This window comes from Xyrauchen texanus, chromosome 11, assembly GCF_025860055.1.
Source record: "Xyrauchen texanus isolate HMW12.3.18 chromosome 11, RBS_HiC_50CHRs, whole genome shotgun sequence".
Lineage (NCBI taxonomy): Eukaryota > Metazoa > Chordata > Actinopteri > Cypriniformes > Catostomidae > Xyrauchen > Xyrauchen texanus.
Window position 1 is genome coordinate 43,064,523 of NC_068286.1, and position 27,573 is coordinate 43,092,095.

Consider the following 27,573-nt stretch of genomic DNA (forward strand, 5'->3'; position numbering starts at 1 on the left):
TTTCTAGACAATAATTTTTCCTTTGTCCCACTTTACCAGTAGGCCCTGCTGCTTAAATACATCTAGGATTTGGTCAAAAGAGGATCTTCAAAGGTTCTACTTCCCAGTATTGAATATTTCTTAATTTTGGCTTTTGACTAAGGTAAAATATATCCTCGGCTTTCTTCAAAGGTATAATGTTAGGTTGTGTTTTTTGGATAATTAAAAGTGTCAAGAAAAGAAACATTTCCAAAATTATACCACTTTGCCCATAAAACTAAAATGTATTCTGAGATCATTTTTATTATATTTTAGTAAGTTTTAGAGTTATGAACTAAAGTATTTTAGTTCAGTTTTTCCAATAATTTCATTTAATTGTCATTTAAACTATTAGGTGGCGTAGTGGCTAAAGCACAGGGATGTTAATCAGAAGGTCGTTGGTTTGAACCCCACGGCCAGCACCATTGTGCCCTTGAGCACAGGTTGTTAACTCCAGGTTGTTCTGGGGGATTGTCCCTGTAATAATTACACTGTAAGTCGCTTTTGATAAAAGCGTCTGCCAAATGCATAAATGTAAATGTATTACAAATGGTGGTGCACTCACCCAATTTAAGGGAATATTCCGGGTTCAATACAAGTTAAACTCAACCGACAACATTTGTGGCATAATCTTCAATACCACAAAAGTACATTTTGACAAATCTGGGGGGGCCAGGTTAGCTCAGTGAGTATTGATGCTGACTACCACCCCTGGAGTTGCAGGTTTGAATCCAGGGTGTGCTGAGTTTACTCCAGCCAGGTCTCCTAAGCAACCAAATTGACCCATTTGCTAGGGAGGGTAGGGTCACATGGGTTAACGCTCCTTGTGGATGCTATAATGTGTGGTTCTCGCTCTCGGTGCGGCACGTGGTGAGTTGTGTGTGTGGATGCCGTGGAGAATAGCGTGAAGCCTCCATGCGCTAGGTCCCCGCAGTAACACGCTCAACAATCCACATGATAAGATGCGCGGATTGACGGTCTCAGAGATTCATCCTCAACCACCACAAGGACATTGGGAATTGGGGAGAAAATCTGTGTTACAGTGAGGCACTTATAATGGAAGTGAACGGGGCCAATCTAAAAACTTTAAAATACTCAGGCGGGAATTCACTAAGAATGAATTGCGGCCGGTAAAAGAGCTGGTTATTTGCACTCACTGTTTGTGCTGTTTTACCGATTCACTAAAATAATTTTGCAGATCAGACAAAAATAATAATAATAAATGTGATGTTTCTCTTTCTTTTCATGCTGTAGGGGTTCTGACTGCATAAGAAAGTTGAAGAATGTAAGTACACTGAACTATTTTCTTTATTTTTACATATTTGTGTGAGTTTGATATTTTTGCTAATAATTGTATTCCCCCTTAAAATTCTGTGTGCATACTGTATGTGTATTATTTGAATGACTAGGTACTCATAACTATATACTGGCTTGGTAAAGCTGCTAACAGTTGTGCAACGTATAACGGCCCCACACTCAACCTGAAAGAGTTTGAGGGACTACTTTCCATGATGCGAAAGGTAAATAAGATCTACTAATGCTACTTGTCAAATAGCCTTTCATGTTTATTCATTCTCCCTCTTTATTGTATTTTTTGTGTGTTGATGTATATGCTTGTGTGTAGGAGTGTGTAAGTGAAGAGTTGGACTCACCTAAGCGCAGTATAAGGGACAGTGGATACATAGACAGCTGGGAATCTGAGCGCTCTGATTCGCTGTCTCCACCGAGGCACGGCCGTGATGATTCGTTGGACAGTCTCGACTCATTTGGCTCACGATCACAGAACACACCCTCCCCAGTCACTATTCTTCGATGCAATAGCGATGGTATGATTTTTGTTTATGTTTGGTTTTTAACTGACTGTCAGTGACTTATCAATTGGCATGCTATAGCTAGTAAACAGTGTTTCAACAAACATTCAGTAGACTTTCATTAGCCTGTATATAGATATTTATTTCTGACTTTTTAATGAACTGATGTTCTCAACAATAATGTAAGTAGGTCATTAATAGAGATCTATATACAGGCTACTGAAAGTCTAATGAATGTTTGTTGAAACACTGTTTACTAGCTATAGCAAGTCAGTCTAATAGCCTTGATAAGACTGATTCGTTTGCATTGTCACTGAGAATATTTTCACGAACATCTGTCAGTTTAGTGACAATATATGTAGGAAAATGTTGATGTTTATTACTCTGTATTGTTGTATTGGTGCATACGAATGAAAATAATTTGGGCATTTTAGAGCAAATACATAAATATTGAGTTATATAACAAATATCGTCAAAAGGCTGAAAAATATTTAGATATATTTGTGTAAGTTATATCGCACAGCCCTACATGTACATAAGTTCTCGTACTGATCCCTCAGGTTTAAATGCACACAATTGCACACATACGATCACACACGCACACACTTGCATCAGGCCCTCTAGCTCTGTCCTGTCAGCAAACCTTCAGGCGAGAGCAGCTGGTTGTAAAGACTCGCACACACCCAGCACACCCCTCCCCCCATGTGCCCCCTGACTCACAGACCCCCCCCCCCCAGGTCTCATAATGATTTGAGTGCCACCACAGATTGATCACGGTACCCTGCCCGGCCCCCTCTGTGAAAAAAATCCTGGCACTGCCCCTGCTCTTGACATAATGAGAAGAATTGAACATTCCCACATACATGCAGTGCAGTGGGGGTGTGAGTGTGCAGCTGTTGTGTTGGACAGACGTTCACACACTCGTCTGTCAATGTGAATGTGTGTGTGTAAGAGGAACCATATGAGCTGCATCTGACACACCCAGATTGAGAACAGGGACTGACAGAAAAAACAGGGAAAATTGCATAAATTGTTGTTGCATATAGAAGCCTTCTAAACCATTATCTTTATTTATGTGTGTTTGTCTTGCATTACTCTGAACAGTGTTATTCATATTGTTAAAGTTTTGTTATTTTCAAATAAGGGTCAGCAAGATTTGCTCTTAAAATCTGTGTAGAAAAAAGTCCAGTGAGCTTCAAAGATAACTGATCCGCTGCACTGTTTGACTCCAATACCAAATGGCTATAAATTCTTACAATTGAGCAATATCACACAAGCAAAAGTGCTGTAATATTAGCATTGTTATGAATGACGAGACTGAGTAATCACAGGCATACTGATACTCAGTGCATTGCTTTTATTTAACAGTTCTATAAACAAGAGATATACTGTATATCGAGAAACAATAAGGCCAGTTACGCTCCACTAACAAAAATAGTTCCAAACAAAATCAAAGCCTGAACAACCGTGACGTGTTGCTGAGCAATGCATAGACTGACAGCCTGTCTTGAATGCCACTAGCATAGACAATTAGAGTGATACATTAGGAACGCCACTGTCCAATCAGATTAGAGAATCAAAACTTACTGTTGTATGAAACCAAACAATAGCGAATAGAGAAACTGATGGATGCTTCTTTCTCCTGATGTCTCCTGAAAGACTCTGAAGGGGATCACAGAAAGTTGCCAGACATGCGTAAGGATGACATGTCTGCTCGACGCGTGTCCTACAAAGAGCCTCGCGCTGCTCTTCCCTTCAACCAGTATCTGCCCAACAAGAGCAACCAGACCAACTACCTTCCTGCCCCCCTGAGGAAGAGGAGGAGTGAAAGAGAGGAAGACAGTAGGAGTGTGAGCATCTCAACATCTCCTGTAGGTGAAAGACCTCTCAGGTAATCAAGGCTGACAGTTAGTACTTTACCTGTTTACACCTGGTATTAACTTTGGTCTCGGGTGATCCGATCACAGGTGTTCAAACCGCATTTGCACCTGGTAGTAATGTCTCTCAAATGTGAGACTCAGTCCACTTGTGATCAGATTTTGAGGGGAAAGTCTCAGATGTTTTGACTGATACATCAGGGTTACTGTGTGTGTTGATAACATGCAAAAAATGTGTTATTAAACATACAGTAGCTTAATCTCGCCGGAAGCAAAATTGCTTGTGCAAAGCGCTAATGGGCTGGGTCAAGTTCAATTGAATTCTGAAGTTCTTGCACCGTCTAGTCCTATTATATAGTCCATTCCCTGTCAAGCACCAGCGATATAAACAAAGACAGCACATTCATAAGAAGTTGGATATGCAAATAGACTGTATGCAACAGTAAAACAAAACATATATACATGGAATCAATCTTAATCCCCACTATTACCCCTCCCAATCCCATCCTGACTCCAACAATAGCACAGTGGTCTCAAATGACATAGACATAGACACACACGCACAGAAAAAAAAGATACATAAAACAAATATAATAATAATCACATATCCATAAATGACAAATACCCGCCCCATTTGTTCACGAACATTTTGGACCTCCCCATTCTTCTGAATCCCCCTTCCTCAAAGGCTGCCACTCTTCCCATCTCCAAGCACCACTCCCAAAAAGAGGGTGCTCCAGCCAACCTCCGGCCCCTTAAAATGATCTGCCTGGCGATCGTGACACTGGTTAAAACCCAACTCTTTATGTGTCTACTTTCAATGTCGATGACCGCCCCATCGCCCAAGATACAGAATCTGATGGCAAAATGATATGAGTGCCTAACATATCGCACACCAGACTCTGAACTTTCAACCAAAACTTCTTTATCTCAACACACCCCCAAAAGACATGGGTTACATCTCCGTCCTCTGATTGGCATCGCCAGCATGTGGGTGTGTCTTTAAGACCAAGCCTATACAATTTAGAGGGGGTCCAATAGAACCGATGTAAAAGAGACAGTATTTTTGATCATATTCATCAACTTATACACAAATCATGGCTAGTATTAACAGTGGTTGTATCAGCCTTTCAGGTTAGGCTATGGTTTTTTGACATACGTCAATTCTACTGGTCAGTTTTGCTTTCAAAATTCATTTAATTTATAAAACAAAATGAAAAATTTATACCAAAAATATTTCTAAATTCAAATTACACTTCAATCTAAATTAAAATATAATTAACATAAGGAGCTCCTAAATTCAAACATTTTACAGTACAGTCTCTTCCAACTGACTCTTTTGTCGCTCTACGACAACAGGTGGAAAATTACTAATACAAATCAGATCATGAAATACAATTGTTAAAATTAAACCATGACCTTTTATAATGTTTAACACAAATCTCATAACCATGATTGCTATGACCATGATTGTCAGAGACTTAATTTGATGTTTCACTATATTTTCAGAGTTTGGACATGAACTTTATCATCACCTGCTGGTGGAATCTCCAAATTGCAAATGCAGGAACTGAATTTAGATTTTGTGTTGTGGTTCTGAAACGTCTAAGCGCAATGACCTGTTTCTCAGGAAAACAGCAAATTGCTCTTTACACTACAACATTATTGTACAGTGCACTCACCGTTTGCATGCATACACCCACAGATAGCACAAACACGCCCACCCACGCCCACTTGCGCTTAGAATTAGCACTCTCAAGAATTTGGATAAGACGTAGCGCACAATAGTGGCAAGTAGCACTGCTTTTAGTGCCACCATGAAAACAGAGCCCCAGATGTGCTTCAAAATGATCATTGTCATAGTATGTTGATGGCAGGAGATGTTTACCGGAGATCTTTGGTGAAGTCTTGTGCGTGTTTATTTATGAGCTTTCCAAAAAATGTTTTTACAATTTTTGATTGTTATTTTCTTTTAAAAGCCACTCATGATCTGAAAAGTTGAAAACCCTTTTTTTGGGGGCCTAGATAGCTCAGTGAATATTGACGATGACTACCACCCCTGGAGTTGCGAGTTCGAATCTAGGGTGTTCTGAGTGACTTTAGTCAGGTTTCCTAAGCAACCAAATTGGCCCAGTTGCTAGGGAGGGTAGAGTCACATGGGGTAACCTCATCATGGTCGCGATTAGTGGTTCTCGCTCTCAGTGGGGCATGTGGTAAGTTGTGCGTGGATCACGGAGTTTAGTATGAGCCTCCACATTCTGTGAGTCTCCGCGGTGTCATGCACAACGAGCCACGTGATAAGATGCGCGGATTGACGGTCTCAGAAGCGGAGGCAACTGATACTTGTCCTCCGCCACCCCGATTGTGGTGAGGACCTACTAAGTAGTGGGAATTGCACATTCCAAATTGGGAGAAAAAAGGATAAAAAAAAACTTGTTTTAGCACCATGGGTTATTGACAGGTAAGTGGTCCTTCAATGTTGTTTGGGATGTTTAAGGACAGATTAACGTTTATGCTTCAGATGTAAAGTGATCATATGCGTTTCTGACTAACATTTGAATGTGGTTTAAGAGATCCAGTCACAATTACCTGTATTTATCACCTGAGACAGATACAAATAACCAGTGTAAACGGGGTCAGTGTGTGGTTTGTTTGATTTCTTAGGTTGTGGTTGGAAATCCATCTTCTGGCTACACAATCACACTGTCTAAACAAAAATCAGTACACTCAATCATCATCTGTTTACTGTGCCACAGAGTTTGTTTCAATCGTCCTGTATCGTTCACAAGTGTGTGCCTGTGTACTGAGTGCATATATATTGCTCTCCACAGAGAGGAGGGTCTAGAAGTTTTAAAAGAGGGGGCTGTCATGTCTCGAAGCCCTGCGCTTCAGAAAACGTTCACTTGGGCAGGTGAGAAAGGGGTGGAGCTTGATGAGGCGGAGCTCAAAAAAATGAGGAAGCTGGAAAAGGCGGGGATTAAAGTATTACCTACCTCTGTGCAATACAATAGGTCAGCGGCTGTTATGAGAGCACTTGCCGGCATGTGTGCACAGACTAAAACGGCTAACCAGTTGTGTGTGGGGCTTAGAGGTTAAAGATCTGGTTTGGTAACAACAAAGATTTGGGTTTGAATTTATGAGTCACCATTGTGCCCTTAAGCAATGCACCTAACCGCAGGTTGCTTCATGGGGATTATTCCTGCAGATACTTTAAAGGAATGAATATTCTGTCTTCATTTACTCACACTCATGCCATTACAAACCCATATTATTTCCTTGCTTCTGTGGAACAAAAAATAAGATATTTGAACAATCTCAAAGCTGCTATTTTCCATACAGTGAAAACATAGCCTAGTGAAATTGCTCAATGAAGACTGAAAGTGCGGTCACGCTAGGCTTGGAGTGCGCACATTTTTTTTGAACCACGTAACGGACCGGGAAATGATGTTACGTGGGAGGGCTTCTGGTGTAAGTAAATAATATATCACAAATAACACATAATATTATATTAAAATATGTATTCTTTGGTTTGAGCCTAGAGGTCAGCATGTGACATTTGGATCTTCTATTTGTCACGCTTCCACTCATTTCCGGTCTCCCAAGTTCAGATGCATTTGAATGGTAGTGAATGGAGCGCGAAGTGTGGTGTGATCACTTTGACGTCAGTGAAACCAAACACCACTGGTTTTCGCATTTCTCGTAAAAGAATGTGAAGCCTTCAGTATTGATATATGGAAAAGAGCAGCTCAGAGATTCTTTAAAATAGGAAGACATGTTTTTTTAAATGACATGAGGGAAATAAATTATGGCAGAATTACAGTAGCATTTTTGGGTGTGCTATTCTTTTAAATCGCATTTGTTCTTGTGCTGCAGAGAAATGCTTCATCCACGTTAAAGCGTGGGGTGAAAAGTTTAGTTAATATTTTGGGATGATATTGGCTGTGTAGTGCAATGTGACAGCTCATTAAGCAATTGAATGTGCATGGAACCTTTGACCCTTTGAGTGCTTGGATATAATGAGGTGATTGTGTTTTATTGCATTGAGTAAAATGTTTTATCTCAATTTTGCTAGTCTGGCTTGTTCTAAAGGCTTGATTTGTGTTGCACAGTATTTCACATCATTTTATTTTTATGTCCGCATCAAATCCTGTTACAAAAGGACTAACATTTCTACAATGTACCAAAGAGCACATTTGAAAAATAATCTTATGTTGTCATGGCAAATCTTCCCTTCAGTCCAAACGTCATTGCTGAGGAGCTCAATAAAGCTAAACCACCTTCCCCTGACATCATTCTTCGGCGTGATAATGACTTTCTGTGTGCCGCCGCCCCGCACGAGTGGGACTCGAATGAGGAAGATGATGATGAAGAGGGTGAGAGGAAGGTTCCAGATGTCCAAAAGGATGATCTTGCTTCTCGCAGAGCACGCATGAATCAGTTCAAACCCAGTGTGACACATCACTTTCTGCCGGGGTCTTGTAGCTGGAAGGACCGAGAGAAATGGGAGGGAATCAGGCTGGCATCCCAGCAAGCCATATTGGAGAGGATGGAGAATTCGGAACAGGAGAAAAGGAGGTGTGTGTGTGTGAGACATAAACATCATAAAGGTTACACCGGACAGAGCAACACTAAAATAGTTCCTCTGAGACCATGATTCTACATAGCTCTGGTGCCTTACAGTGTTGATACCTACTATGTATACCAATTTATATGGTATTATACAGTTTGTATAGTAATTACTTGTGTATCATTATAATAGCTAATTGCCATTTGATTGACCACTGTTTTTGATTATTGGGGTGTTATGTCCCCCTTTTGGTCTATGGTGGTTTCGCCCCTGCTAAATTAAATTTTCATCATTGAATTGCTGTTTGAGGAAAGCTTGTTCTGTTCCCCTGTTGATCTAATCTCCTCAGCCTGATCTCATGAAATTTACATGAACATTACAAGTTTTTTGCGATTCAAAATTTACTGTATATCAGGAAAATATAGTATAGCATGTTTGGCTGCAGGTTTACAGTGAATTGTCAGCTGGGGGCGCCCATGGTGTCGATATTTTAAGGTGAATTTTAGATGGATGTTTTTAAAACATACCCCCAAACCTAAAACTTTTGCCTGAACCTAACAAAAAGTGTTTTAAAATATAAATGAGACATTAAATCCTTACCAAATCAATGCCTAAACATGACTATTAGTGTTTTAAAATATAAATTAGATTGTAACAGGGTTGAAATGGTAAAGGAGGCGGGAACCGACTGAACCGTCAAAGTAATATTTTAATAGGAACTTAAACAAAAAGACACAAGAACATAAACGCACACGTGGCAGCTGCATGTGGCTCTCTCTCTCCCGAACTGCCGCATTCTGCTGCACTTATCCCTCTCCTCAGCTGCTTAGCCAGATTTTGGGCCAGGCATGTGCTGTCATGGCCCAGCCCTGCCCTCCTTCTAGTCACACTTCTCCTTTGCCTCAGGCCGGGGATCCCCCAACATGACGTACACCCCCCTCCTTTCCTGTCCTTTTGGCCCCGCCTGCCGGCAGGCTTTTCGCCACCACTGGGCTGAGGAGGGGGACAAGTGTAGGGAAAAACAAAACAAAAAAAAAGAGGAGAGGAGAGGGATAGGACAAGGCGGGAGCGACAGTGAGAGGAGAGAGAGAGAAAAACGCTTGCTCGCCGGTTACCAGACCGGCATCGCCTGGTCCTCGATCACTCCTCCACCCTCTGGTGGACAACAGCCGCTCCTCCCCAGGCGGACTGGAGCCGCTCCTCCCCAGGCGGACTGGAGCCAGTCCTCCGACCCCTGGTGGATGGAACGCCCCTCCATGTTTAGGCGGCAGGTAGTGATCTCCTCCGCCCCTGGCAGCGGCCCCACCGCTCCAGGTGGGCCGGCAGCGAGCCCCTCCTCCCCTCGCAGACGGTAATAGTGTTTTAATATATAAATGAGATGTTATAAAAGGCATCCTTACCAAATCAACGCCTAAACCTAATCAGTTATATTTTAAAATGCAGAAGCGAAATGAAAAAGCACATTTTCTGAACCAACCACATAATTTTGTGCCTCATCTATGACACCTGTCAGTCTGAGTTCATGGCTGGATTTGAACCTCGTTCCTCCGACTCAAAGTCCAACGTTCTATCAGATGAGCTACTGCACAAGTTTTCAGTGTTAATTCCAATGATAGTTTTTCAAAATATGCTGTATAGTTAAAAGTGTGTCGATATCATAAAATAGCAAGTATTGAGAAAAGTTAATATATATATATATATACTAAGTCATTTTCAGCCATTAATGTCATGATTTGAGTGAAAATAAATATCTCACACAGCTGCTGAAGTAGCTATTGTGTCCATTTCCCCTGGAAACTGCAGGGAATTGTACCTGGAGACACTTAGAACAAGTTTTGCAAAAATGTATTTAGAGTCACTTTTTCACTATGAGACCAGGATGAATCTCCTACACTGTCTGACTTTATCACTCATTCATTCCTTCCTTTCTTTCTTGTTCCCTGATTTGTTATGTCTACGGTTGTTCTGGGTGTATGTTGGTATTGTTGCTGTGTTTTGTGTGTTTTATTTGGCATTTCATTTAATGTTACATTTCTACCACAGTGACTTCACCTCCTCTGAGGTATCAGTTATAACTCGAAAGGACAATGCTTTCCTAAACCCTGACAAAGAAAGGGAAAAAGAGTGGGATGAGGAAGATGAGAGAGAGGTAGAAGGGAGGATAGTTATCCCAAACCCACACAAAGATGATCTAGCGAGGAGGCGGGCTGGGCGAGGGACACGCCCTCCCAAAGATCCTCATCAATCATTGGTCCAGAGTTCCATCACTCAGTCTGACCTGAAGACATGGGAGAGACTCAAGATGAATACAGAGAGCAGGTGTCTCAAAACACAAACACTTACACACACTAATTCTCACGATTGTTCTATGGGCACATTTGGTCACCACTAGCTATTCTCTCTCTGGCCACATGTGCACTGCAAAGTTTTTGGATTGACAACGGCATTGAAATGCGGGAGTGAACCCCCTAAATTATCATTCTGTGTGTGTGACTGGTATACAAGAGTCACTCTCAGAATTGTGACGCACACAACGTTGATCATTGCAACATTTTGGCATGTCGCGGCTGTAAACAAGAAACAAGATTTCCTTTTCCACCAACTGGCCAAACAGTTAGCATTGCTGAATCGTGCCTTTTTGTACCAATCCAGTCTTTCTGACACATTTATGGTTTCTTTTTCCATTATGGTGCTGCAACTCAGGATAGTAGCATGCGCAGACTGGGTAAGTAGCCAATCGTTAATTGCCATATCACTAAAACTGCTCCACCGATTATCAATGGTTAACAACCGTGCTGAGAAATCCTAGCTGACAATGGTTTGTAATCATACCACACTGAGCAGTGTTCAAGAGAAAATGCTACTGGAACCGTTACTCACCATGCTCAGGTTAGGCCCAATGGTGGAAAAGAATGGTGGTCTATGGATACCAACAGTTCATCTTGTTTGGTGTTTGCTATTTTTGTGAAAAGAAATACAGTACTAATGTCCAACAATTATTAGTAAATCACCATCCACAGAGGCACTGTGTTTGGTTTATGCTTTTTTCTTTGTTAAACATTGAGCATTAGCTCAACTGTTTTTCCATAATGCATGGATTGCCAATAGACCACAAAAGAGAGTCTCGACATTAGTTGTTTTGTTACACACTTCATAAATAAAAATTTGGTTGTCAAAACCTGAATCAATAACAAGAATGAATTTGATTGTAGAATGCACTTGTCGCTGCCTTAATAGAATTCTGTGTATAAAACATATAGAATTAATGCTGCATTCCATTAAAATCTGAAAGTCAGAATTTTCAACTTCCTTCTAAGAAAAGTATAATGGAACACCACTTCACCAACTCGTGCAGAAATCTAAAACTCGGATCTCGCCGAGATACAGGAGATTCTCACAATTAATTCAAAGCATTCACTTTTATCCAATATATTATATTTATAATTTATATTATGTTTATTTGAAGTCCCACAGAAAACCTACTCCTACCCTTACCCTCAGAGTAAATCAAACCCAAACCTTATTAGGCACTTAACAGCAAATACAACTCTCGCAAGACTTTGTCATTTGGATGGTTACTTTTTAGACAAAGCCATCGCACAGAACACGTCTAGATCAAAAGATAGTGTATTTTATAGAATTGTTTATCCTCCATGATTCGGTTGTTGGAGACGTCTCTGCATACCTGCAAAGCCAATTTGGAGCGTTGCAGTATTGTTTCTTTATGTCATTTGAGTATCAGGCAGTAAAATCCCTTTATGTTCGGAGATCGGAGATATCAAGTAGGAATTTCCCATCCGACTTTGAATGGAATGTAGCATGAGGACTCAAATGGGGAGTGACAACCATATTAACTGTACCTCTGTACTTGTGTGCATGTGGCTTCTTAGTATTGTGGTTTAGTTTCAGTGTGTTGGTGTCACATTACTCCTGCTTATCTCAATTGTATCATCCATACTAATTTACAGTGAAGATGGCTCCACACTTGCTGAAGTGTCAATCATAACTCGCAAGGACAACCCATTCCTGAGCCCTGAGAAAGACAATGGGAGTGAGGAAGAGAAGGAGGACGGGCCAGTCAGAGAGGGAGGGGGTAGGGTGGTGATGCCTAATGTAAAGAAAGATGACCTGGCCAGAAGGCGAGTCCAAAGTGGGCCCACCCCACAGAGAGATCCTCTGCAGTCATTGGCTCAAACTACCATCACTCAATCAGACCTGGAGAAGTGGCAAAGACTCAAGATGAATACAGAGAGCAGGTGCCTGGCATGTGACCTTTACCTCTGACACCTAAACCCCAAAGTATACTTACATTTTGATGTGAACACTTAGCGTCTGCGGACAGTCGAGCATGAGCCTGTCAAATTATACTTTATTTGACAGTGCGCACATACTCAGGCGGTTGGCGCATACGCGCTACGATTGCCATGAGATGCCGGACAATTTGTCTTCAGGAGTTCAGACACATAAAGATGTCTTTATATTCCTTCAGGCACGAGTTATACAAATGCAGGTATCTCCTGACCTCCTCACATCTGCGTTCTTGATGTGCACATCCACTGTTGTTGTTTTTACCTTTGTCTCCCGTTTTTTACCTGCGATTACGTCGTCTTCTAGCGTTTGTTCGTGACAGCAATGGCTCAAATGTGAGTATTACCACCTTGTGGGTCCACTAATTCATGCAAATAATTCTGCGAATTCAAAGACACACGGTTAGAAAAATGGGGCTGCACACGCTCAGTGCTCGCGCACTCTGCTGATGACGAGATTTGCGTCACGCGTCCTGAACGTGAACACTCGGCGTGTACCGAAGTATACTTTGGGCTTAACTTAGCATGGCCTATAAACACCCTCTTTTTATACTTTTAAGAGGTTCCAAACTGTAGAAATCTGAGCTCATCTACTAAAATGTTGTTTTAAGTGCTTTTTCACACATAAGGCTGAAACTCCTCCAGGTTCTGACATTCAGTCATTTATCCAAGCAAAGGGCATTTGTGACTTTTATTGCCATGTAAACTGTTTTTCTAGATAGATTGTGAGGTGTCTACCTAGACAACATTTTTGGGCATTGTATGTGCACCAGTGGGGATTTCTTTAAGACTGCAAGGGAAGCTCAGCTTCCCCTATAATGTCAAAAAAATAATGGTCAAATATGTACTATTGTGTAAACAATTTATTGACTAAAAATGCGTTAGAACACGTTCATCTCGAAGACGAGTTCGTTCAGAATCAGCTACATTACATATAGCAGGTCGGCTGACTCGATTTACTTCTCATACATTCCCAGAAGCGCCAGTGCATTTCCCTGTTGAAGCCGAAGCGCCCATTGACTTCAACGGGCTGCTCTGAACAGTTTTTTTCAGTGCTCCGAAAATAGACGGTCATTGGATAAATGCTGCGATTATGTCCCGCCCACGGACGCTCAGCATCTCTGGGGGTGAATGAGGAGTGGGCTGGCCCGGACTCCGGGCTTCCGCGTGATGATTGGAGGATCTGTCGAAAGACTGCATCTCCTTTTGATTGACAGCGAATCTGTACTATAAGAAGTCATGTCGTGGAATATCGCGATGAATCTCTCTAAGTTGTAAGAAAACTCTCGGAGTCTTGAGTTCCAGATGCCAAAATTGTAGTTTATTGAACACCAACAAACATGAGACCGGCCAGCTGTCCGTTCAGCTGACCAGTGAGTGAGAGCAAGGCAGGGAGATATCAGAGAAGCCGGTGCCATTTTGCGTCTTTATACTTTTTCAACAATTGTTTTATTCAATTCACTGTTTCAATTCAATTTCCACTTTTGCTCTCATTTAGCATTTCCTTTGTGCACCTGATTCTCTGTATTATTCTGCCTCTGCACACAATACATCATCAACACTGCAATCATGCATTTGAATAAACACAAAAACAGCGCATTTAGTACCGTAAGCACACATGCACCAACAACATAGTTAGTCATGCACATTATTCATTATCTCAAACATGCACATAGTTCAACATTTCCCGCTTTCTACACAGTCCGGGTTCCGTCAAACACTTCAATAAATAACTAAATCTAACACCTGGAGGAATTTTACGCAATTTCACTTCTCCACCCGTGTTAGGATTTTCACCTGTACAGGATTTTCAGCCACTCTTCTGGCAAAACCTTGAATAAATGCACCTAACCGGGAATTTTCACGCGCGTCGCTTCTCGACTCACCCCCAGGCTTTTTCTACCTTCTTCAAATAAACTTTCTTAAACTCTCTTTAAACAATCCCACCCCCCTATTTTTGAAGTCTGGAACTCGCCTCTATTTTAGCCAATTAGTTCAAATTATTCTATTTCCGGACTGGCAAAAGTCTTAGGGAAGCCACTTACCGGGACTCGCTACCACAGATCACACAAAAACACCTTAAGCAAAGATGCTTACCTCAGTTTCTGGCGCCAGTGTTTCTGTGCGATTCGTGCAAGCCGTCCCACCAGCGACCTCTGCCCCCTTGACCTCAATGCCAGCCCCACGAGTTGGGTGCCAAAGATATATGTCAGAATACTACTAATTAACAGAAACAGCAAAACACCAGCTGCAAAAATACAAGACACCATTCATATAATAACTGATTAAAGAAGTACATCCTGTATTTCAAGGTTGTATACCATTCTTTGTGTTCTCTGCAGTATCAACACTTTTAGTAACCTCATATGCTCTCTCCTGGCTCACACAAAGGCCTAGAAACTCATATAAGTATTTTGATATCTAAGAATGATTATTATACCATCTAAAAAATGATTATTCTACAATAGTCACTGAAGCGATTTCTCAAGTGTAGTCGAAAGACAAACTGCTGCAACCTATTTCTGTATATTTGTTTGGCGAAATTGCTAGTCAATTTGCATAATACATTTCACACAATTATACACCACATTCCTTGTTTCAGTTTTACCAAGTTTAATATATTTTGTTTTAAAGCGTTCGTTCGTTCGTTCATTCATTCATACAGTAGGCTAGGCTAGCGTCGTACGGGTGAAACTGCGCACGATGGCAGACGGTGCTAATATTGTCGACCTGATTTTGGCGAAGCCATTTGAAAGTCTTCCTTACGAGGAAAAAATTAGAATTAAACAGCAGGGCAGATCAACACCTAAGATTGATTTAGTGCAAAAAATAGGGTAAATAAGTTTATAATGTAGGCCGAAAATGAGCTTCCCTTCTTTGAAAGACCAGCAGCCGCCACTGATGTGCACTCCCAATTCAAAAGCTGTTCCAAACAGTAGACAACAACTTAAGACTATAAGAAACCTTATTTTGGCCAACTTCATCATTTGTATCCTTCATAGCTAAGTCAATCTCCGAATGTATTACAATGAGAAGTGAAAAAATTAATATATGATGGCAGAGCTGATTAGTAATATGTTTCATATCCTTCAGAAAATTATCAACTTCAATCTCATTATAAATTGACCATTTTGTTCAATATCTGTGTGTGCTATATATTTTTGTGCTAATTAAAGTGTTGTGTTGATAACTTTGCATCATATTAGCATCAAACTCTTTAATAATCAGCTAAGGCTGTGTTTCCCAAAAGTATCGTAAGCCTAAGTAGATCATAGAACCATTGGTGCTAACAGTTTCTATGATCAATTTAAGCTTGCAACGCTTTTGAGAAATGCAGCTTTTTGTGGAGCCCAGAGTAGCTACCTATCAGTCACTTATGAGGTTACATTTCAGTATGCAGCAGACAGCTATAGGCAGCTTCACTAGTTTTTGGGAAAGATTTTTTGTGTTAAAGTCTAAAATATCTTTAAATCAGACAAATCTTATAGCTAGGCCCAGACATAATCTATGGTAGTTCTAGCGGGAAGACTAGCAGCTGTACATCATCACATCATTAGCTGGGTAATTCCTAGACAATCGTATGTAAGCCATTGCTTTATATGTCTGCTCACAATTTATCACATTGCGGTTTCAGTGTGCTAACACGGCAACCTCCACCACCCCACCACCACCAGTTGAGCTCCTTCCCGCACGGGGGTAGGCTCCTCGCCCCTGCCTCCTATCTCCGGCAGGACATGACGGTTCCGGGTACAACTCCCTCGGACCGCCAGACGGGGCCTACGCCAAAGAGAGACGCATGTCTTGCGTGTCTTCCCGATAGAAATATACTTTTTTTCACATCTGTTGCACTGATTTCAAGGGGAAGATCTGTGGAATGGATTTAAACAAGGAACAATTTCAAACAGAACTGAGAGTGCTACACTCTTATTATGAACTGAAAGCATAATCAAATTAGATACAAAAAACAAAACAATTGTAGACATTCATGAATTACAGGTGTTCCAAATCTGTGGCTACTGTCACAGATTACATGTGGGCCTCTTTATAGCACAGAAACGTGGTGTGTCAATGCCGTTTGTGCTGCAAAGTGTGCCTTTGTGAGATTCAAAATTCTGTTTGCCAAGGGAAGCCCCTCTCTAGCAAACAGACATCACCAAAACAACTATTGAAACCAAGAGATGCTCACAGAGAAAGAGGGTTGGAGGGAGGGTGTGTGCGTGAAACCAAGAGACTCAGAGTCTTAACTGCATGAGGAAAGTCATCTCATGAACATTTATGTCACAAAAGACCATGCTTGCATCACTTCAGTGTTTTTTTTTTTTTGTTTCATAACTCACACATTCTTGTTCAGTCATCCCTCCCATGATTATTCCCTCTCAGTTAGGGAAGATGGCATATTGATGTTAGACAAATGAAACCAAGGCTATAAGGGAGATGAGATGGACAGTCTGTTCAATGGGTTGTCATGTTGTTTATCAATACAGTCAATACAGCATATCAGAAATGTAATTCCAAAAATATTTCCAGTGGGCAAAAAACTAAAAAACATAGGTTATTAAAATTAGATGGGATGGAAGACACTGCTAGAAATTGACATAATCTGTTTGGCCAAAACCTTATAGTGATATTTATATTTTAATAATTAATAGGTTATCGGTTCTTTAATAACAATAAATGCCCTTTAGTGGGTTTCTTAAAAAATAAAACCCAACAACACCATAACAGAAAAACAACTGTAAAGTAAATGAATTAAATATTTTAATGTGGTGTAATTCGTCAACTTTTATTTGAAACCTGTTTTTTTAAGCTATTATAATTATGATAATAATCATTGGGGTTCATAAGGTATAGGAATTGTTCACCCCAAAATGAAAATTCTCTCATCATTTACTCACCCTCATTCCATCATAGATGTTTATGACTTTCTTTCTTCTGCTAAACACAAATTAGGATTTGTAGAAGAATATCTCTGCTCTGTTGGTCCATACAATGCAAGCGAATGGGTTCCAACATTTTGGCACTCCAAAATGCACATAAAGGCAGCATAAAAGTAATTCATATGACTCCAGTGGTTAAATCCATGTCTTCAGAAGTGATATGAGTGTTGTGGGTGAGAAACAGATCAATATTTAAGTCCTTTTTTGGAATGCAAAAGTCAAAGTGGAGATTGATTGTAAATATTGGACTTAAATATTGATTGGTATAAATGGCAAATGAATATAAAAAATTATATGTATCGCTATAAAAAAACAATATTGGTTAATATCTACAGCCTATTGAATGGACTTCTCTTTTATCCTTCAATTAAAGTCAAATGAAATATGCTGTCTACCCAGACTAAGGTTTGCATCAATAACACGACTCTCAGACTCACATAGTCTTTCTTCATTTGTAAATTTTAGTTTTCATCACTCTCTTTAACGCTTCTCTTTTTCTCTTTTTTCATTGCTTTACACTTCTGTGTCGTGTATGTATGTGCGTGTGAACAGCGATGAGCCCATTGTCCCTCTGTGTCAGACGTGTCTTGAGAAAGGCTGCCTCTCAATCGCATCCAAGGCAAAGGTTGCCAAGAATGACCTAGCCGGTTGCCGGGAACGTTCCTCTGGCAAACGGCAGCGTTTTGTGACATTTGGGGGTGTGACAGAGATGGAGAATACATCCTGGCAAGAGGAGGATGAGGAAAGGGGAGAGGGGGACGAGGCAGTGAAGCTTCAATACCTCCTCTCGATGGCACCTGTTGCCATGCCCACCATAGGGCTGGGCTCCAGACTGACAAAGAGAGCAGTTGGCAGGTAGGGATGAGAAATAGAGACAAGAGAACAGGATAGATGTGTATATAGACATTCCAAAGCACACACTTAAAGTGGTCATATCACTTTAATTTGTCTTTTTTTCTTTTGATTAATGATGCCCTCTGATAACATTCATAATTTCGTTTTATACCCTCTCCCTGACCTTTAACACTTTACGCTGTTATCGCAAGAGCTTATTTCTACTCGATCTAACCCATAAAAATGAGTTTTGTTGGTGCAACTTAATTTGTCCAGATGATTTAGTCTGTTATTTCTTTAAGAAATAAAGCTGTTGTTTCTTTAAGAAAAAAAAAAAGAGCTGTTGTTTCTTTAAGAATTCTATGTTAAATGCCCTCTTTGTAGGTGTAATGATTAACCATTCTTACCATCCATAAGTTGGGATTTACTGTAGGCTTCATTACAGGTGAAGAGTTTAACTGGCCCATTCTTCAGTAACAGACCCTTTGCAAAGCATTCAATGCATCGTGACATGTTCTCAAAACAGTCCGCGCTGCAATGATATGCACACACAATTAAAGGTGCACCTATGAATTTTTTCCTCATTAAAAAGTACTTTTGATTAGTATATTAAAATAATGTGCAATCACATGAAATAAGAATCCAGGTTTATTAGTGGCCAAAAAACAAACGTATTTTACATGGTGCGGGTCATCTGATGGGAGCATACATATTACGGTGGGGCCATATGAGCTGCACACTACTCACTTTATTTCGGTAAACTGTTCTAGGAGACATTGCTTACGAAATAAATCATGTCTGACTGTGAATAGGGTATTTTTTTTTACAATCGTATCAGTAACTTAAAACTGTTGCTTTTACGTGATGCCTCATCCATGCCAATAGTCAGTATGAAGTCCAAGAATATTGACAAATCAGCCAGCGCAGCATAAACATACAATTCTGTAAGTCTTCTTATAAGGTTGAACAGACATTATCATTGAACTTGAACACTTCACAATGTAGACCCCTCTACACAATGCTCAAGGATTAGTCTTCTCAGACTGTAGCAGTGCATATTGACACAATTATACTGAATACACTGCTTGTTGAGAACTGCCTGCTTTTAGGAACAACATTTTGCCTACCAAAGATCTGAACATAAATGCACATACTCCCTCTGACAGTGTGCTTTTTTGTGGGAATGTGTGTTAGTGATCTTGGCAGTGATGATGGATTAATAGGGCATGTTGGCTTCATCTTACTGGGGTTTATGAAGCTGGAGGACACGTGCCTTGTGACACTGTTAGAGAATGATGGTAACAATAACAGCTGTAGTGCCACAGCTGAGAAGAGCTGTTTTCAAACCAGTATCTTGTAATGCTGGTTGACCAAGGAATCCAAAACACAACATGTGCCGGTGTTTTCAGGCAGAGCTAAATGGTGCTTGAAAAATGGCTGTCTTATCAGCATTGATTGATTTACATTGGAGGTGTGGATTGAACTAAATAAGTTTTGCCGTGTGGATGACAAAAAAAGATGAAATATGCATTTATGGTTGTGCAATAACGTGTGTATGAGTGTGTGACTTAAGTTTTGAGTAACTGCATTGCAGTTGCTTTGGTTCCCACTGGATTGCATCTTTCCATGCTTGTATCTGCATCGTTTCTCTATACCCTTCTCCTCTATCTGTCTCTGACTCTTTGTTTCTCTTTTCATTTTATATTTCAAACATCATGTCCAACTGACTCAGAGATGCAAACCCAGAACCTGCTGTATTCATGCCCCCCGAACCCCCAACCCCTGACATATTTGACCTTAAACAGCCTTCGACCTCTGCTGAGGAGGAGCTGGATGAGAAAGCAAGGGATGAGAGAGAAGGTGTGGAAGAAGAGGAAAAGCAACCGGATGTAGAAAAAGATGACATGCTGGCTCGTAGAACAGGAGTATTTCAGAAGCCAGCAAAAGGGACGTCATATAACCGATTCCTCCCGCAGCCAAGATCCAAGAGAGAGGGCGGTACAGGGGCTTCATTAGCCCTGAAAGGAAGTATTCAAATGGGCACAATTGGAGAGAGAGACCTCCAATACCTGGAAAGAAATATAAAGACAAAGAGAACCAAGATTGGACAGAGGTGGGACAAGCAAGATTAACTGAAAGTCTTAAGCTTTCAAGTATCTTTGTTTATTACAGGATGCATGCGTCTAACATGCTTGATGTTATGGTGAAACAGATGCTTTCCCTGCATTGTGTTGGTAATGTTTACGTTTTAGTGGCACTAAACATCTCTATTAGTGTTGCTCATACTTCAGTTTAGGGATTTGAAAAAACCTGTAACTGTAAGTGTTAAACTTTGCAACTCGTCCCCACACCGTTTGTGCAACCCCTACAACACCCTAGCATCATACAGCAGCAGCAACACTTGAATTGTTTGTTTTTTTGCGTGCAAGGAACTCCAGTTTTCATTAGTGTTTTCCTAAAGAAGTGAATGCAACGTGTGCCTTGTAGAATATTATACAGAATATAATAAGCTGAGAGTAATTGTGCAAGTTAGTTATCAGCATATACTATTTTGACAGAAATGAAACAGATGACCAACTACCACCAGTTCCGCTCTCCATAGTTACCCAAAAGAGTCCTGACATCGTACGCTCAACTGCTACCAATGTTGGTGGCTCTTGCAGTTATAACAATGATGATTATGATGAGTGTGGGGATGAAGGCCCACCAACAGACTTTGACAAGGATGACATGCTCACTCGAAGGACTGGAGCTCAACAAAAGCCAAGTGGTGGGGCAGGACAGACTTTTAATGCATTTTTGCCTAAACCTGGTTCAGTCAAACACAAAAGCACCACTGGAAGTGGATTGCAGCAGTCATACATCAAGCCTAATGATCAAGAGAAAACCCCGGCTTTGGACAGGTTAGGAACCTCTAGGAATGAATTGTGTGTCTCTGAGGGTTGGGAATGTTGCTTTTGTTGGGGTGACGATGCAATGTTGTCTGTTTAAATTGGTGTCTATTACAGAGCTGCAACAACTAATCAGTAATAATGAAAGAAGCATTGGGCAAGATGTGGAGCTAAGATGTGTCTTCGATTATTCAGAGATATAATCAACATTTGCAGTCCTAATATATTAACATGGGCTGTTTTTTTTCTTGTAGATTTGGTGTTGGGCTTGTTGTGTGGAGTTGCTTGATTCTCAGATTACAGAGAAGAGATCCCTGATTTTTGGTGGATACTGTTTGTTTACTAACGTTTGTAACTTGCTTGCCGTTCTTTGACTACACTGAATTCTTCTGATAGCTCCCAATTTTATTGTGCTGTTATTTATAGTCTTTACCTCTTCTTTTTAAAACCCAAGTCTGTTATTTGCACTTGTTTTCTCTGTCCTCTCTGGCTGGGCTGGCTGAGAACAGAGAGAGCTAGTCGAACAAAACATGGGACTGAATGCCTTCCTCGACCTCCCTTACAAAGCCCTGCTTTGCTTTAGTAACCATGGCAACTTTCTCAGCTTCACCCTTAGCTCTGTGGCCCCACCCCCAAGAGATGCTGAGGACACGCCTAGGAATGGCCCTCAGATGATGGACAGTCAGGAGGTGGGCTCTGTGAATGTGGTGGGACAGGAAAGTCTCATTAAAAATGAGACTAATCCCAAAAGTCCCTCCCCCATACCTGACCAAGCCTCACGTCGACCCCTATGGCAGGAAGATGATGATCTCCCCCCAATGTGAGAAAGCACTTTGAGGACCAAAATAGCTCTTGACTAAAATGTTTTGTTTTTAGGTTTGCCGTCTTCTGCATGGAAAGAGATTGTGTCTCATGTCTGTATCTCTGCATTTTATCAATGTTCTCTGTTTGGGTGGTTCTCACAAAACCTGTCATGAAAATGTCCCGGTCATATTTAACCCCAAATCAATACAAAATGCAATTGTATTTTACGTAAAGAAAATTAAGCCTACATTTAGGATCACACATTTTACACCTAAATTCTAATCACATTGCGATTATTATAAGAATATAATTGTAATTCTCATGTAAACAATGTTAATGTCCCTAAAAACAGGTTTCACTTTCTGCATGCCAAATATAATTAGTTATTTGTTTCTTTTGATTTTGGAGTAATATAAGACCAGGACATTATCTTGACTGGTTTCGAGAGAGTCACCTGATTATTTTGGCTTACTGATTCAATGCATAACCCTTAAAGGGATAGTTCACCCAAAAATGAAAATTTTCTCATAATTTACTCACCCTCATGCAATTCCAGATGTGTATGGCTTTCTTTATTCTGCATACCACAAATTAAGATTTTTAGAGGAATATCTCAGCTCTGTTGATCCACACAATGCAAGTGAATGGTGACCAAAGTTTTGAAGCTCCAAAAAGCACATAAAAACAGCCTAAACGTAATCCGCATGACTCCAGTGATTTAAGCCATGTCTTCAGAAGCTATATGATAGGTGTGGGTAAGAAACATATCAATATTTAAGACCTTTTTAACTAAATCTCCGCTTTCACTTCCACATCTTTTGTTTTTTGGTGATTCACATTCTTCCTGCATATCGCCACCTACTGGTCCAAGGTGGATATTTGTAGTAAAATATGACTTATATTGATCTGTTTCTCACCCATGGATTTCACCACTGGAGTGGTATGGATTACTTGTATGCTGCCTTTATGTGCTTTATGGAGCTTCATAGTTCTGGCCACCATTCACTTGCATTGTGTGGGCCTACAGAGTTGAGATATTCTTCTAAAAATCTCAATTTGTGTTCTTCAGAACAATGAAAGTCACACATCTGGAGTGGCATGAGGTGAGCAAATGGTTTGAGTTTTGGTTGGTTGAATTATTCCTTTAGAAGGTGCTATAAGCAGTTTTTCATGAAAAAGCATGTAGAAAATATCCTTACTTTCTGACACATTACTGAAATAGTTGTCATGAGCAATCACAAATGTCTCTGTGACAGCCCTTGCCTCTGTAGACTAAAAAAAATGATCTAAACACAGGACACTATTGTTTAGCCAAATAGAAGACTTTGAGGTGCTCTTTGCCTTTCAGTCATTTTAAGTATTCAGATTTGCTGAAATCAGGGTATGTGTAGCAATTGATGATTAGGAGTCATTCCCCTACATTTCCCAAAAGTCTTAACACTTTTTCTTGTCCAAGCCTTTTTGATGATAACCTTTTAATAAAGCTTCAAGCTATTTCAAATGACATTAGTAACATTGCACAGGAGCTAGAAAACACATACATATCACATACAGTATGTTTCTGCATATAGTTTTATAGTGCATACATTTTTTTGCATAGTCAATACCTTGTTTTATAAAGAAAGTTCTGAACTTGATGTGTTCTATTATGTTCTAATGTTATGTTATTTAAAGCGTAACTCTATTTATATATTTTTTTTTATCTATTAATGTTCTAGATTCAGAGCTACTAGTGTTTCTGATGAAACAGAGTAAGTTTCTTTTTCTATCTATCTTTCAGTCTTTTGCTCTTTCTCTTTTTTTAGTTCCACTGCTGAAGAACTGAGCAATTGCATGTACTATAAACACGTACATCTATGCAGTGTCTCTATTCACATACAGATATGACTATTTTCTGCATTTACATAACTGTCTCTTGCTTTTTATGCATGCATACACAAAAACTCAGTAGCCTGCCCCAAACGTGCATGTTTGGTCTTTCTCACAGTTTGCTGTAGTGGATCATTTTTCCACTACACTACGGCATACTCAGTTGCATTAAAGAAATTGTTGGTAACACTTTACAATAAGGTTACATTTGCTAATGTAATTTAACATGAGCTACCAATGAACAATACTTTTACAGCACTTATTAATATTAGTTAATGTTAATTTCAAAATATACTTTAACATTAGTTAATGCACTATGAACTAACAATGAACAATTTTATTTTTAACAACTAGCATTAACAGAGATTAATAAATGCTGTAATAGTTATATTGTTAATTGTTTGTTCGTGATACCTGCATTTACTAATGTTACCAAATGGAAACTTATTGTAAAGTGTTACCGAGTTGTTCACTCAAAAATGAAAATGATGTGATTCTTTAGTCTAATTACTCTTTGCACTGCTCTCGTTATGAACCCAAATTTAAAAAGTGTTCAATTTGACTCGTGCAGTGCATTCTAAGTTATTTCAGGAATGCCGGGTTAAGAAATGACAGAAATTGAAGTTGTTATTCTCTGAAAATCTCGTAATTTGCCTTAGCTCTCTTTGGCATGTTAATGAGTTCGTAAACGAATCATTCAGACACGCTATGTGAACTGGATCAACCGATTCATTGGAAAGATCAGACCCAAAAGAAATAGTTCAGGAATCAGTCATCACATGGAAAAGAGTGCCCAGTCCATTCCTGAAAATGTCTCCTTTGTGTTCCATTGACGAAAGTATGTAAGTGGTATGGGTTTAAAACTACATGTTCTAATATGTAAATTGTGACAGAATTTTTGGGTGAACTATTTCTTTAAAAGACAGAATTAAACCAACTAGTTTATCATACATAAATGTAGTTTTCCTATTTGTATTGTACATGGTCCTGATGACTATGCGTGTTGCTCGTTGGCTAACAATAGCCCTGTCATTCCTGTTAACATCACACTTACATTTCATCTTTCTTTTTGTGTTGAGAACTTACTCTCTTCAGGTCTTCAGTTCTCAGAGGAAGGGATGTAGTATTATTTTGGATTTGGCTTTGATCTCACCTTCCTTCCTCCAGCTAAAAGCAATAGAGTGCTTTTAAATATGTCTTTGTTTTTGTTTGTTATTCAAAGGAGTGTGAGTTTGATTGACATGCGTGATGAAGAGGACGAGATGGCCTACCTTCGACCACACAGCCAATCACGCAATGAGCGCCTACACAGTCAGTACAACAAACTCAAAGAGGAGGAGGACCAGTGGCAAGATGTGAGTCATGCAAAACCATACACAAACACGTGTTTAACAAAATGCAATCATACAGTTCGTCTGTTCATTTTCTGGCTTCTGTGCGTAGGATTTGGCTCGCTGGAAGAATCGGAGGCGAAGTGCCTCTCAGGATCTAATCAAAAAAGAGGAAGAGAGGAAGATGATGGAGAAGCTGATGACAACAGATGGAGGATCCAGCCATCGCAAGAAGAGCATCAAAACATACAAAGAGATCGTAGAGGAGAAGTGAGACACAAATTTATATCTCTACAACTTCCTGATTTAGAAGTAAACAACTAGATGTACTGTACATTGAAATTACGTGCTTTGTATATAATTCAGCGCTAGTGATTTATGATATACTGTAGTTTCAAGTCCTTCCCATTACCCTCTTTGCTGTCCATAGGAATCATTTAGGGACAAATTCACAAAGAATGAATAGCACCCTCTGTTTATTTGCAGATGCTACCTGTGTTGGTTTAGCACCCTATTCACTAAAAATATTAATGGTTGACCAATATATCAGTTTTGCCGATTAATCGGTCTCAATAGCTTCTTTTCAATCAGTTATCGCCAGAAGTCAGCGCCGAAATGGAAATTCAGGAAATGGCACAAACGGTACCACAAAAAATGTGTGCTGAAAGCAACTTGCATGGTGCAGTTCCCTTGCGATCTTTATACTTCGCTAGGACTGTACAGTATTGCTCCAGCAATGTGATCCAGGCATCTGAATTGGCTCAAATGCTAAATGTGTGCTCATCTACACCTCCAGTCTGGATATATGCCCGGTTATACCCTCATCTCAATCATTTAATCATCATTTGATGAAATACAGCTGCCATGGCTAATAGAAAATGTCAAAGATAATCTGTTTTAGATTCAATTATTTTATAGTATAATGTTAATTGTGAGTTTTGCGAATAGTAGTGTATAAATGAGCATAATTTAAATGGAAATAAAATGAATGTAAATACTCATGGGGCAGGTCTATTTCAGCGCATTTGGCTGCTGGTTAAACTGGATTGTGAGGGGTTAGTGAATAAAACCAGGTTTTTTGCTTAATACAGCATTAACAAATTTTGTCTCTAAGACATGGTTCCCACGGTCAAGAAAAACCTGCAAATATCAGTGAATTTTTTAAATAGGGATTTCCAGAATTGGAAAAGTCATGGAAATTTCTATAGTGAATGTAATTTTTCAAGTCATGCTATGCTTTAAAGCCTTGCTCTTTGTGATTGGTCTCTGTAAATCATTTTTAAAAACTCCTTGGAATAGTAATGGAAATTAATTGGTCAAAAAGCATGGGATGTCTGGGAACCCTGCTAAGAGTTCATCTTCCTGACTGCCTTATTTGTTTAAATTCTATTGACTTTCTCTGTTTCTTTTTCAGAGAGCGTAGAGAACAGGAGCTACATGAGCAGTACTGCAAGGCCTCCACTTCAGAGGAGAAAGCCGCCGTGCTTCAGCGCTACGCTCTCCGTTTCACCATCAGTGACGCCATACTGGAGAAGCTCCAGCTCCCCAAACTGCCTTCTGCTGCCACGCCAATCCACACTTCTGTCTGCCAGCCTGTGAAGCAGCCCACATGCCCTGCCCCAGTAGAACCTGAGGTTCCAGAGCCTACACATACCAACCAAACACACCACAGTGTCCTTGCAGATCAGCAGATGGTACAAAATCAGACACTGGGACAGCCTAAAAGCCCTGAACCATTACCAACAAAGACCACCAAAATTCTGGAAATCTCATCAGCACCCACACGTGCTCCCCCTGCTTGTTCAAAGCCTTTTCCCCTAATCACCCCAAAACCCTACAGCCAGCCCAGATTCAGCCAGGGCTCCTGCAAAACACTGAAGGCAAGAATATCATCCTCAATAACCAATCCATTTAAAGCTGCTGTGTTTAAATTCCACCAAACAGAATTGTGAAAATAATTGCTGTTTCTAAAATTTTTCACCAAACATTCCTAACATCTGCCATCAGGATTGTTGGAGATGTCTAAAAGGCCTCTCCTTTAGTAGACGAAATTAGATAGGAGTATATTGCTGCAGTCATGTATGAGCAGACAAATTCCCACTTTACGAAATAGACCAGCATCTATGCATGCAAGTAAAGCAATTACCTAACTCATTATTAGTATTACTGTATTAGTATTACAACATTCATACTCATAAAAAACCCTATTTAAAATGGGTCGTTACGACTCATAATTCTGATTAGATGAGCCGTATTCAAGCCTTTGTAAAAAGACTATAAAACCACACCTTTAAACGCATGGGCTATAATTGTTGCAAGTTGTTAAA

The 27,573-nt window shown here is 40.0% G+C and overlaps 1 protein-coding gene across 5 annotated transcripts in view; it reads left to right on the plus strand.

Annotated features, from left to right (window-relative positions):
* limch1a (LIM and calponin homology domains 1a) overlaps positions 1 to 27,573 on the plus strand; it is a 66,639-nt gene that overhangs the window by 23,755 nt on the left and 15,311 nt on the right. For 3 of the 5 annotated variants that reach the window (XM_052137735.1, XM_052137737.1, XM_052137736.1), the window contains exons 5-20: positions 1,273 to 1,303; positions 1,428 to 1,538; positions 1,643 to 1,844; positions 3,489 to 3,720; positions 6,538 to 6,717; positions 7,943 to 8,281; positions 10,317 to 10,592; positions 12,242 to 12,529; positions 18,070 to 18,372; positions 20,084 to 20,464; positions 20,910 to 21,254; positions 21,847 to 22,062; positions 23,765 to 23,797; positions 25,138 to 25,270; positions 25,359 to 25,516; positions 26,661 to 27,126. In XM_052137735.1, the coding sequence (XP_051993695.1) occupies positions 1,273 to 1,303; positions 1,428 to 1,538; positions 1,643 to 1,844; positions 3,489 to 3,720; positions 6,538 to 6,717; positions 7,943 to 8,281; positions 10,317 to 10,592; positions 12,242 to 12,529; positions 18,070 to 18,372; positions 20,084 to 20,464; positions 20,910 to 21,254; positions 21,847 to 22,062; positions 23,765 to 23,797; positions 25,138 to 25,270; positions 25,359 to 25,516; positions 26,661 to 27,126 (3,694 nt within the window). The remainder of the gene's footprint in view (positions 1 to 1,272; positions 1,304 to 1,427; positions 1,539 to 1,642; positions 1,845 to 3,488; positions 3,721 to 6,537; positions 6,718 to 7,942; positions 8,282 to 10,316; positions 10,593 to 12,241; positions 12,530 to 18,069; positions 18,373 to 20,083; positions 20,465 to 20,909; positions 21,255 to 21,846; positions 22,063 to 23,764; positions 23,798 to 25,137; positions 25,271 to 25,358; positions 25,517 to 26,660; positions 27,127 to 27,573) is intronic. The other 2 variants (XM_052137739.1, XM_052137740.1) reach the window with 2 other exon arrangements.